Source organism: Pelobates fuscus, chromosome 3, assembly GCF_036172605.1.
Source record: "Pelobates fuscus isolate aPelFus1 chromosome 3, aPelFus1.pri, whole genome shotgun sequence".
Classification (NCBI taxonomy): Eukaryota; Metazoa; Chordata; class Amphibia; order Anura; family Pelobatidae; genus Pelobates; species Pelobates fuscus.
In genome coordinates this window covers 343,661,805-343,675,378 of record NC_086319.1, presented here as the reverse complement: position 1 = coordinate 343,675,378, position 13,574 = coordinate 343,661,805, and the positions used below count along the sequence as shown (strand labels likewise).

General features: G+C 40.1%; 1 protein-coding gene across 2 annotated transcripts in view; it reads left to right on the top strand.

Annotated features, from left to right (window-relative positions):
• The window catches only part of THSD4 (thrombospondin type 1 domain containing 4), a 694,237-nt gene extending 689,615 nt beyond the window's left edge, over positions 1-4,622 (top strand). For both annotated transcript variants that reach the window (XM_063449121.1, XM_063449122.1), the window contains 2 exons: positions 557-701; positions 3,271-4,622. In XM_063449121.1, coding sequence (XP_063305191.1) covers positions 557-701; positions 3,271-3,413 — 288 coding nt within the window. In that variant the 3' untranslated portion in view covers positions 3,414-4,622. The remainder of the gene's footprint in view (positions 1-556; positions 702-3,270) is intronic.
• Positions 4,623-13,574: the final 8,952 nt, after the last annotated feature.

The window sequence follows — 13,574 nt, the reverse complement described above, 5'->3', positions numbered from 1 at the left end:
AATAACTTTGTTTCTGTTTATGCAGCCCTAGCCACACCTCCCCTGGCTATGAGTGACAGAGCCTGCATGAAAAAAAAACAAAAAAACTATTTCACTTTCAAACAGATGTATTTTACCTTAAAATAATTGTATCTTAATCTCTAAATTCAACTTTAATCACATACAGGAGGCTCTTGCATGGTCTAGCAAGCTATTAACATAGCAGGGGATAAGAAAATCTTAATTAAACAGAACTTGCAATAAAGAAAGCCTAAATAGGGCTCTCTTTACAGGAAGTTTTTATGGAAGGCTGTGCAAGTCACATGCAGGGAGGTGTGACTAGGGTTCATAAACAAAGGGATTTAACTCCTAAATGGCAGAGGATTGAGCAGTGAGGCTGCAGGGGCATGTTCTATACACCAAAACTGCTTCATTACGTGAAAGTTGTTCAGGTGACTATAGTCCCTTTAAGTATAATTATTTCAACCACATTGTCTTGCCCTATGATAACAATACCCAACATTGTGATATATGTTCTCTCTAAATATATACAATCTTTATTTTTTTATTGTCTTAGTGTTCCAAATCCTGTGAGGGTGGATTCAGAATCCGTGAGGTACGATGCCTCTCAGATGACATGGCCCACAGTGATAAATGTGATCCCGACCTCAAACCGGAGCATACAGAGACATGTAATCCCCAGGACTGCATACCAGAAATTGGTAAAGTGACCCTAATATGGATATATAATAACAACTGAGACCAGATTTGTCAAGTGTGTGAAAGGAAACGTTTAAATAATGATGCTCCTTCTAAAATCATATTGTAAAGTTCCATGATATTAAATATGATGCTCTTTAATGCCACTCAAGTCACCCAGGCCACTTCATCTCAACTTCATCCTCTAGTTTTAACCCTGCAATGTACAAAATTTTTAGAAACGTTTACGTTGCAAAGTTAAGTCTAGTTCTAGTAGCTGTCGTATTGACTGACTCAGTAAAACTCTTGCGTGACCCTGAAGCCCTCGTAGGAAGGCAGTGAATCAATATTTTTCTATAGGGAAGCTTGGAATTACGCATGGCACTTGCCGTGCATGGACATTAGATTCCCAGACCTTCTCATAGGAAGCCATGCCTCCTAGATGACTTTGTGGGTGTTGGAGAGGCAAGCAGATCCAAGGGAGCCACATTGCTGGAAAAAGGTAAGTAAATAGTTTAATTTTATTATTTTTTTCCAAACATGGGGGGGAGGGGGGATGGCGGGGGAGTGTTTCTTTAAAGGCTTCTATCAGGAATTCTGTAGAATAATGAGGCTCCTTTACAGACAATATATAGGACTATTATCTATCTATCTATAACATGTATTTTAGTTTTCCATTCTTTAATAGGAGTTAAATAGCGTGAAGCTTTCCTATAACTCTCAGAGTTGTCCCACACTAGGATGTCAAACCATTTCAGCATGGTTTGAGAACTTACCCAGGACTGCTGGGTCAGCGTTGCAGCTGGTCTTCTCCGCCAGCAAAAAACAGATGTCTGTAGAATAATGCACATCCAATGTAGGAGCACACTCATTGGCTGAGAGTGTTCAGATGATGATCTCAGCCAATAAGTGAAGCTGGAGAAGGCAGGATGTGGGAGATGTGGCCGTGTGCCCCTGGTTGGATCCAGGTAAGTAGTCAAATAGTGCTAAAATGTTTGATATCTTAGTTTGGAATGACACCAGGGCACTTCTGCCATTTTAACCACTATGGTTTCATGTAATGGTTATGGTTCTTGGAGTGTTCCTTTTTATTGAAACTTGTATTTGAAAAATAGCCAATCACTCTAGTGGAGATACATGTAATATAACTGATTTATTATCACACTATACGAAGATGTGCTGAAACCAACCAAAGTAGAAAAACAAAAATTGCTTCACAGATAAAACATGGGTCATTTATCAGAGAGAAAGAATGTCAGTGGATATTGAGTGTGCTGCAGAAAAATAAAAACAGCTATTATATATTTTTTTAATTAAATAAATGCTTTGTCACAGAAAAGGTCAGCAGTTAAAGTTTCAACATTTGATGAATTTGATGAATTTCCGATGCTCACAGTTTAATTTTTCAAGGTTTTAATTTCCTAGCAGATGCTCTTTGATATAGCTTTTAAAAAATACAATATGGCAACTTTTGTTAACATATACTTTAGTAAAATATTCCAATCATCAGCTTGAAGCAGAAAGAATTCTCATTAAATTGTTATTAACGTGCAAGTTTTAAACAAATTGTCTTTACGCCAGTTGAGTGAATTTGAGTGAATCGAGTGAATTTTACATAGTTATATCTCTAACTGTTTAATGCTGAGATTCAGGGCTACCTTGCATATTAAAGGTCCATTTGTGACTTGTCCTGTAAGAAGGGCTGTGGTTCTTGGGTGTCCACTGTCATTGGGATGCTGATGAGGATGGTGTAGGTGGGCCATGGGGGAAGCATGTCAGTGATGCAAGTTGCAAAAGGAAGAAATGTCAGCACTAGAGATATTGTGGACTACATCTCCCATAATGCTGGCAAAGCATCAGGGGAGGTATAGTCTTTAACATATGGAGTGTCAAAGGTTGCCTGCTCTAGATCCATGGACAAGTGTTTAGCTTGAGCATGTTAAAAGGGATACTGTAGTGCCTGGAATAAAAGCTGTGTTCCTGGCTCTCTCCCCCTCCGGTAAATAAAGGGTTAAAACCCCTTTTACTTACCTTTTCCCAATGCCGATGTCCCTCTTCCATTCCACGACTAGCATGGTCTAACGCGCCAAATGCCGCGCCTGCTTTAGACCTCCCCGTAGGAAAGCATTGAATCAATGCTTACATATGGGGAAAAAATCTGACGCTGGAGGTCCTCATGCAGAGCGTGAGGATGTCCAGCATCATACCGGACCAAAGGTCTGTTTCAATTCAGGAAGCCCTGAGGGAAGACTTAGAGCTGCAATGTAAACATTGCAATTTCGATGGAACTAATTCTATGGAATTAAATTCTATGGAATTAAAGTGCAAAAGGGACACACCACCCAGACCACTTTAATTATCTAAAGTGGTCTGGGTGCCTACAGTGTCCCTTTAACAGTGGCTTGGTAAGGACTGAAGTAGAAATGTGTTATCCTTACAGTATAAATGAATGTATATATCAGATGCACAAATCAGAAAAAGATAAGATCAACTTTTCTGCCTCTAAACCAATGCCATGTCATAAACAATACGTATCCGTTTTACAATAAAGAACAAAATGTAACTGTGAATGTATTCTTTTCTCTCCTACAGATGAAAATTGCAAAGACAAATACTACAACTGCAATGTTGTTGTGCAGGCCAGATTGTGTGTCTACGCTTACTACAAAACTGCTTGTTGTGTATCCTGCCTCAGAGCAGCCAGCAGACAGACAGGTTTTGTTGGCCGGAGATAACATCGGCTGTACCACCTCCTCAAGCAAATACTAAGCAACACAGACGCCCAGAAGCAGAACTAATGACTGATCTGCACCTGCCTCTGTTTTTACTGATCATTTTATTTAACAAGAAAAGTGTCCATCATGATATGTTTCTCATTAGAATCATCACAATCTTTATAGTACTTTTTTTTTACTTTTTTTATTTTTTATTTCGTGAGCTGTGATCCTATCACGTGGTTTGTTTTTTTTTAGACTGTGTGCACACTGTTGGAATCACACATAACAATGCAATACCTAATCTCCCACCATTGAGTTTTTTGTTTTTTTTTTAAAAGGAGCCAAATAAATAATGCACAGACCCGGCATTATTCACAGTACCTGGGTCACTTTTGCTACATTACCAGGGCATGAGACTATATTTTCTGTTTAGGTGTTGGATTAACAACTTTGTAAATAATAAAGTAATGCTTTTCCTGTTATATAGGGCATCAATTTAGTTTGTCTTTTTGTAGAAAATCATGATGCAGTAGTGCTGCTATTGACCGCCTGTGCACATGAAGACCGAAGGGCATCTGTAATCCCTCCCTGGGGGCTGCAGTTCAAGGGCCACAGTGTCCAAGCGTGTATGTACCAAGATTAACACCCTGAACACCCTTCAGTAAATGATTTGGCTTTTGTAGGGGATATTCTCTGCCTTTCACCAATAGATTATGGGATTATTTTGCACACTCTTGCATGTAGATGTATTTGAAAATGTATCCATCCACAGTGTTCAATTGGTTTATTTCAGAACAACAAACCCTGCACATTCCATTGCGTAATATTGTTTAGCAAGCAATACACTAAGGATCTCTGAGTACACTAAGGACAATAGAAGGTCTCAGAATGTGTTTTATTTTGTAGACAATTGCAACAAGAATGGCCAAACAGCAGGCCTCAGGGTTGTTTTTGATTATGTAAAAAGCTTAATGGAAGGTGTAAATTCTATATGTGGACAGGATTATTCAAGTTTAGATCTTGTGATAGTGTGTTATTTGACTAGACTTAATCATTAATTAACTACCTGGACAAATGTAATGCAATGTAGAATAAACTATGTGCCCTTAGATAGGTCCATATTGTCCATGACTTTCATAAGGTAAAAGTAAACCATTAGAAAACATATTTAGCATTCAGTCACGGATACCTACCACTCCACTCAAAGTCATGTAATGTAGAGCAGTGTTTCCCAACCCAGTCCTCAAGGCACACCTACCAGTCCAGGATTTAAGGATTACCCAGTTTTGTCTAAGGTGTTTTTAGAAAAAACAGAAAAAACACCTTAGACAAAACTGGGTAATCCTTAAATCCTGGACTGGTAGGTGTGCCTTGAGGACTGGGTTGGGAAACACTGATGTAGAGCTAAGCATTTTTTTCTGTTAATTTATTTGTGCAATGTGATGTAATTTAGTGTAGATTCTAGTTTCAGCAGTCAGATGCACTAACTTTGACTTCATAATTATGCATTGTCAAATGATATATATATATATATATATAATTTAACAGGGAAGGGATTCTCGGTTATACATGTGCCCTCCACAAACATTACTTCCACCTAAATGAAGGGTAAATAGACCAATGTGTTGATCGGTGGGCTTTATGAGCAGGTCATCAAGTAAAACAATAGTTAAAGAATACACATGAAAAAGTCATCCTTTTGTTTTAGTGGCTTTTTAAGGACCTCAGTGATGTATAAATCTCTTCTATAGAATTTAATTTCAGTTCCTTCATTATTATTATTTCCATTTATACAGCTCCAACAGATTCCGTAGCCCTTTACAATATTATGAGAGGGGCGATGTAACTATAAATACAAGAAAACTTACAGGAACAATAGGTTGAAGAGGACCCTGCTCAAACGAGCTTACAGTCTATAGTATTTGTTGTGAATGGTTCAATTAAATCTGCTACTGCTTCCCCCATTTACAGATGTCAAATCATGAGTCATAGCCAGGTCATTCTATGTTTGTATAAGATAATTTCGACCCCATTTTGTATTAGAAGGCCAAGAATTTATCTCTATTGTCCTCAAGAATAATCCCTCTCACATAAATTGCCCTAATTATTGTATTTAAATGACATGTAAACAATACTTATAGTTCATCAACTCCCGGAAGACAATTAAATCCCTGGAATTTGAATATGCATGATTTTGTAAACTAAAGAATGTATTCATCAATGAGATTTACAACATGTTCTCCTTCCTAGGTGCAAATGTTTGGCCAGAATGGAATATTAAAGATTTGTTTTGCAGGTTTATTGTAGATAAACCATTTTGAGAATTCCCCTAATTTGGTATCCATGCACATACTTCTTGTATGCTTAAAAATGTTTTACTTACCAAACACTGACTTCTTGTATAACCCAAAAGGACCGTTAAGAAGGCCATTTTAACTTACCTAAAAAGGGCAGAGTGGAGCATCATTGGTCAGATCAGTACCTTATGTGGGCCTGACATCGATAAGGGTTCCAGTGGGTAGATACAGCATGTTAAGCATTCAGAATACACACTTGATATTATTAAAAACAAAATAATCTATGTATATGTATTTCCAACAAACCGGCATTGAGTGTATGAAACACTGGAACAAGTGCACCTTTTCTTGACAAACTGAATTTCTATTATGTTTAGCTGTGGCAAATATTTTTGGTTTAAATAAATGTCTTCTTAATAAAAAAAAAAGTCTTAAACATGACCTTCATTTTTCTACTAAAGTTGTGAAAACAAATTACCGTATGCAAAAAAACAAACAATAAATTGTAGTGAATTGAAAAAAATAATTGTAAAATTCAGACTGAAAGAGCGGATTTGAAAAACTTCTCCAAATTGGCAGCTTGGAAATCTGGCAGCTTATTAAGTTTAGCCTAAATTTAGCAATTTGGTTTTCAACAGACTACAATTCACTTTTTAGTCACCATACCCCACAGGATATAAACTGCACCATCACGGACACACTGTGAAGGTCACGGAGCAATCTATATATTTCAGCAATAGGTTGCGGTTTGTCCAAAGTATTCAAACACAGTACAAGGACGGTGATGGTTATTCTTTGTAATATTTCCCTGTGAACAATAGTAGTTGATATATGCCATGGTGAGTATGTGTGTCATTGGTGGTTTTACAAGTGATCATAAAGTAACATGAGATAGTGATCATCGTGGTTGCTCCATGGTGGCAATAAGGACTGCGAGCGAGTATGCATCTCTTTAGCAGTTACAGAGTTCTGCGAGTGATTTGTGCAAATCATAATGAGGTAAAGAGGAAATAAGTCTTAGCACCTATTTATTAATTTCCTTATCACTGCAAGTAAAAAAAAAAAAAAGGTTATCATCCTGACAGTCCACTTGATGATAAGGTGTACATCTATGGAAATCTGCTATTTGTGCACTAGAAACTACTCTATTGCGTACCTCTGTAACTTTATGCAACTTTAACTCTCTCATGTAGAGTGTTTAGATCAGGCTTCCCCAAACTCCGGCCCTCCAGATGTTGCTGAACTACAACTCCCATGATTCTCAGCCTATTTCAGTCATAGAATCATCAGTTCAGAGTTTGGGGAAGCCTGGTTTAGATCCTGTTTTAAGACTGCCAGTTGTGCAGTACAATGTTTTTTTAATGTCCTGCAATAGGTTGGCAATCACATTGGTGACTGTGGTATGCTGGTTTACATCAAGTGATGGAAACTGGTGGCCTCTAGGTGACAGCGCAACATCTGATTGCTCAATGCTCTCACTGTATGAAACTGATTTTGCCATGTCTGGTGGCTCTGCCAGTTTATGCCTCAGGAGTAGAATGCACCTCTATATTTATTCTGAAGTCTCAAGAAATATAATGGGTGTACTCCTAAGTATGTGATTATAAATAGGAAGAGACTTCGAAAGAGGCCACAATAATATATTGTGACTAAAACTTGGCTTTTATTAGAATCCATTAATATACACCCCACCATAAACCATCAATAGAGACAGGCAATACACTATGGATGGGAATGTTCAAAATCAGCAGCATTTTCTATGAATGCCCTGATCACTAATTTATGTTACGATCACTTGTCAACACCTCTTATGCATGCACCATAGTGTGATTGTGTCTAATGATGTATTTGCAGTGTGCAGACTGGGGACATTTAGGGACACCAGGGAACAAAGCTGAGAAGTGAGGGAAGTTTCACCAAACTTAGGACAGTTGGGAAGTATGGATACAGTAATTGGGAATATTGTGTTAATTAGGAAGAGGTAGATTTAAAACGCAGAGTGCTGCAAAATACTGTGTTCCTTTTTGAAAAGATTTTATAATATATGATGGTACCCAGAAAGGGTCCCTTTAAATGATGAGGATTGCGATTTTGACCAGAATGTCCAGAAAATAATAATCTAGATTTATGCTATTTTAACCTATATTTTACAAGATGAATGTGAGCCCATCACAACTGTTTAACAATGTGGTTATTACATGTCAAGGAGCCTGTGCAGTGATCATATGATCCATAGCATGTTAGGTGAAAACGATAGTTACCATACTATATAGGATTATTACACTACAATAAACAGAACATTACACACACTATAAAAACATAACTAGCAAATATGGTTTTCAGTTACAGAGCAGACAGGTAGCCAGCTTGCATATAGTAGTGAATCATTTTCTTTATTAATTCTCATACAGAGGCAATGTTGGGATCATTCTAATAATATCATTTTATGTAAATTGAACAGAGGTCAAAGCTATAAAAGAATCTCAGAATTATCCCTAACGATATAGAATGCTGGGAGGTATCCAGTTACAAGCATGCCTTGCAGTTATTGTGTAGATGTACATTTTGAGCGACTTGAAGACTTTTCAAGGAACAAAAGTACAAATACATATGCTAAAAAGTCGATTTTAAAAAATGGAATTGAAAAACACCACGTGACATCATCTCTTTTTAGAGCAAAACTATCACCCTCTTTGTTGAATAAAAATTATAATCCGAGGCTTAAAAGTCATCACATAGAGTAAGAGCTGACCTGCCACTTCAGAAATAAAATTACTATAATCACTAAAATCACTTAATCTGTTATTGTACATATTTGTGGTTCGATTTCCTGTCTCTTGTTCGTAGAACATCATGTACTTTAACAGGTGAAACCTAATGGTTTTAAAGCGCATATTTAAAGAAAGAAAAAAAAACATGAATCCTGCACTGATTACATTATACTTTGCAAGAAATTCAATTATTCTATTACTGAAACATCGTTTCCTTCAATAACACAGCGTCATTCGAAATATTATGAACTGTTCTGCTCTGTATTTCCACGCTTTCTGGGTTAGAAATTCATTAGAACACCCTGCCAACCAATATGTGCTCACAATACTGCTAATCAAGCGACTGACACTTCAATGATCAGTTTCCTGCATTAGCTACAAGGGACACCATGCACCACTGTACATGTCTGCTTGGCTGGCACAACAATTACTGGCATTCAGTGAGAGCAGCTATATTACAGTTTTTAGATCGTTTCCTGATTATGCCAATTATTATACTTTCACAACTTCTTTGAAAGTGAACTTTAACTCTAAATTTCATTTTTAAATGCTTTGAAAAATAACATTTAATAAAGATGCCTGTCCCCACTATGGGATGGCTATTGCAGAAAGCATTTGCCATACCAGTAATGGGAACTGTGATAGGCTAAAAGCAGTCAGATGACACTCTCAGCCAAACACACTTCTTTGCTAGCCTAGGGAGCACAGAGGACATGGACTGCTGGGAACTGTTTAGCGTTAAACCATTTAAAATTGTTTAGCATTGAATGGAGACTCCAGAAACTATTGTCACTTCAATAAGTTGAAGTAGTTACAGTGCCTACAGTATCCCTTTTGCACAGGGCTACCTTTCAAATATATGGCATTGGTCCCTACACCTTATTCCATACAAAGAATGCAAGGACCAGATCCTTTAAGTCAAACTATGTCTACCATGTTTTAGAACCTTTACACATTCTCCTTTAGAATTCAACGTGGTCCATGTACTCAAGGTAGATAAGTTGGCAGATTTATTGAAGACTCAGTGCGTGAATTCAGGGCCGACCTTAGGCCAATAGGCGCCATGTGTGGAAAATCTTCATAGCCCCCCTACCCATCCTCTTTCCCCCCCGATCATACCTAAGGGTGAGGCGTGGGCGGTGCGGACGGACAGGAAGATGAGCCTTGCTGCCGCATTCATTATGGACTGTAACGGCGCAAGTTGGGAGCACGTAAGACCACTGAGAATCGGATTACAGTAGTCAAGGCAAGAAAGGATAGTGGAATGGACCAGTACCTTAGTCGCATCTGGAGTTAAGTAGGGTCGGATGGGCACAATGTTTTTGAGATGGAAGCGGCAGGATTTGGCGATAGACTGAACATGAGGCGTGAAGGAGAGGTCAGAGTCAAAGGGAACACCTAGGCAGCGAGCCTGCGTGGTGCTCCTGATGTTAGCACCTTTGACTTGGAGGGAGACAGACACAGTAGTAGCAACACTTGAGGGAGGAAAGACCAGAATTTCAGTTTTGGTCAAGTTGAGTTTAGCCCCTTAAGGACACATGCCATGAGTGACATGTCATGATTCCCTTTTATTTCAGAAGTGTGGTCCTTAAGGGGTTAAGGAAGTGGGCAGCAATCCAGTTAGAAATAGCCGAGAGGCAGTCAGAGACACTAGTCAAGAGGGATGGGGAGAGATCAAAAGAAGAGATAGATTTGCGTGTCATTCGCATAGAAATGATATTAGAAGCCAAAAGAGCTAATGAGATACACATACACAGTTACAAACTGACACACACACACACACACACCATTACAGGCAGACAGTCACAGTTAGACAGCCCCACAGTTACACACACAGACAGGTAGACTGTCACACACACACACACACACACACACTTACACTTTTAGACAATCACACACACACACACACACACACAGTTAGACAGTCACACACACAGTTGCAGGCACAAAGATACACACACAATTACAGCCAGACAGATACACACATATACAGTTATACGCAGTCTCACACACACTTACCTCTTGCCATTATGTACTGGAGTGAGGAGGGAAGGCACTGCAGTTCCTGGTAGTTGGGGAAGCAGGGGCTCCTTCCTGCTTCCCACTTAATGTGCAGCGGGTGAATTTAGCTCTGCCCACTGCCATTTTAGCTCTGCCCAGTCACACATGAAGCTCCGCCCCCACTTCCGTTTTTTTTTTTTTTAATAGTCCCGGATGGAGAATAATGAAGTCACCTGGGGCATGTGCGAGCTATGTCGGGAGCATGGCAACCCCGCAGAGATGGCGCTCTGTGCGGTCGCACAGATCACACACCCCTAAGGCCGGCCCTGCATGAAGTAACAGTAGCAACTTTTCGACCTTAAATTAGATCTTTATCAAGATAGCATCACAGTGTATACTAATAGTATATAACAAGCTGAAGCATAATTAGCATTGATTAAAAGGTATTAACATATGTACACTTACTCCATTAACCGAATGGTCCGCACCTGAGTCCAAATGACCTCAGGATGACTGGTGCATAATTGCATAGTGACGTTAAACACAATTTGAAACTGGGCGACAATATGCCATAAGACGCAATATTACCAAGTATATAGGCATTTGAAGACACAGACTGAAGCCTCATGGCACCAAAAAAGAGAAAGACATGGAGCTGTGGCAAAGACGTAATCATGTAAGTGCGTCATGACGTTACACCAGCCTATACATTGTCACTATGGAGAATTATGCAATTCTTGTTTAGGCCTTATGGGATCTCCATCAGAATTGGAATGAAAAAAAAAGCTTTTGCCACAATTCCATGTATATTTCATTATTGGTACCATGAGGCTTCTGTCTGTGCCTTTGGATCCCTATGTACTTTGTAACATTTCGTCTTTTCGTATATTAGCACTAGTGATGTCACGAACATACAATTTTCGGTTCGCGAACGGCAAACTTCCGCAAATGTTCGCGAACGGGCGAACCGGGCGAACCGCCTTAGACTTCAATGGGCAGGTGATTTTTAAAACCCACAGGGACTCTTTCTGGCCACAATAGTGATGGAAAAGTTGTTTCAAGGGGACTAACACCTGGACTGTGGCATGCCGGAGGGGGATCCATGGCAAAACTCCCATGGAAAATTACATAGTTGATGCAGAGTCTGGTTTTAATCCATAAAGGGCATAAATCACCTAACATTCCTAAATTGTTTGGAATAACGTGCTTTAAAACATCAGGTATGATGTTGTTTCGATCAGGTAGTGCAAGGGTTACGCCCGCTTCACAGTGACAGACCAAACTCCCCGTTTAACGCACCGCAAACAACCGCAAACAGTCCATTTGCACAACCGCAAACTCCCCATTTGCACATGTTTTAGTGCAAACTAGTCTAACTACTAATATAGTTGAAACATGCTACTTTTATTCATGCCAGACAACCATGCAGGCCAGACTAACAAACATGCCAGGGCCAATCATAGTTAACCACCTCAGATAGTAACATGGCTCCCTCTATATACAGAGTAACATGGCTCCCTCTATATACAGTGTAACATGGCTCCCCTCTATATACAGAGTAACATGGCTCCCCTATATATACAGAGTAACATGGCTCCCCTATATATACAGTGTAAACATGGTTCCTCTCTATATACAGAGTAACATGACTTCCCTCTATATACCATGTAAACATGGCTCCCTCTATATACAGAGTAACATGGCTTCCCTCTATATACCGTGTAAACATGGCTCCCCCTATGTACAGAATAACATGGCTCCCTCTATATACAGAGTAACATGGCTCCACTCTATATACAGTGTAAACATGGCTCCTCTCTATATACAGAGTAACATGGCTCCCTCTATATACAGAGTAACATGGCTCCCCTCTATATACAGAGTAACATGGCTCCCTCTATTTACAGAGTAACATGGCTTCCCTCTATTTACAGAGTAACATGGCTTCCCTCTATATACCGTGTAAACATGGCTCCCTCTATATACAGAGTAACATGGATCCCTCTATATACAGAGTAACATGGCTCCCTCTATATACAGAGTAACATGGCTCCCTCTATATACAGAGTAACATGGCTCCCCTCTATATACAGTCTAAACACGGCTCCTCTCTACATACAGAGTAACATGGCTCCTCTCTATATACAGAGTAACATGGCTCCCTCTATATACAGTGTAAACATGGCTCCTCTCTATATACAGAGTAACATGGCTCCCCTCAGGGGCGTACCTGGAGCATTTGGCACCCGGGGCGGATCCTTTATTTGGCACCCCCCTCCCCAACTTTGAAATGTAAAAAACAACTGCAATTTTTTAAAATGTATGTGTATGCAGTGTGTGTATAGTGTGTGCAGTGTGTGTATAGTGTGTGCATAGTGTATGCAGTGTGTGTATAGTGTGTGCATAGTGTATGCAGTGTGTGTATGCAGTGTGTGTAGTGCATGTAGTGTGTGCAGTGTGTGTAGTGTGTGTATATTGTGTGCAATGTGTATGCAGTGTGTGTAGTGTGTGTGTATAGTGCATGCAGTGTGTACAGTGTGTGTACAGTGTGTTTATAGTGTGTACAGTGTAAGTATAGTTAGTGCAGTGTGTATGCAGTGTGTGTAGGGTGTGTGCAGTGTGTGCATAGTGTGTATAGAGTGTGAAGTGTGTGCATAGTGTATGTAGTGTGTGGATAGTGTATGCAGTGTGTGTAGTGCGTATGCAGTGTGTGTAGTACATGTAGTGTGTGCAGTGTGTATGCAGTGTGTGTACAGTGTGTGCATAGTGTGTGTGGAGTGTATGCAGTGTCTGTAGAGTGTGTATAGTGTGTGTAGAGTGTATGCCACGGGTGTCAAACACAAGGCCCGCGGGCCGAATCCGGCCCGCCAGACCTCGTCATGTGGCCCGTGTAGCCGCCGCCGGCCGCCAGCCTTCACACAGGGCCGGCGCGTCCATAAGGCGGCTAAGGCGGCTAAGGCGGCCGCCTTAGGGCGCACCGGCCCGGGGCCCAAATGCCCGGGTGACCGGCAAGAGGGAAGCGCGCAGCTCCCCTCTCCTGCCGGTCACTTCTTGTAGCGTGGCCGAGCGCCAAGCTGCAGTGCCGCGGACTGTGTGGAGGGGGCGGGGAT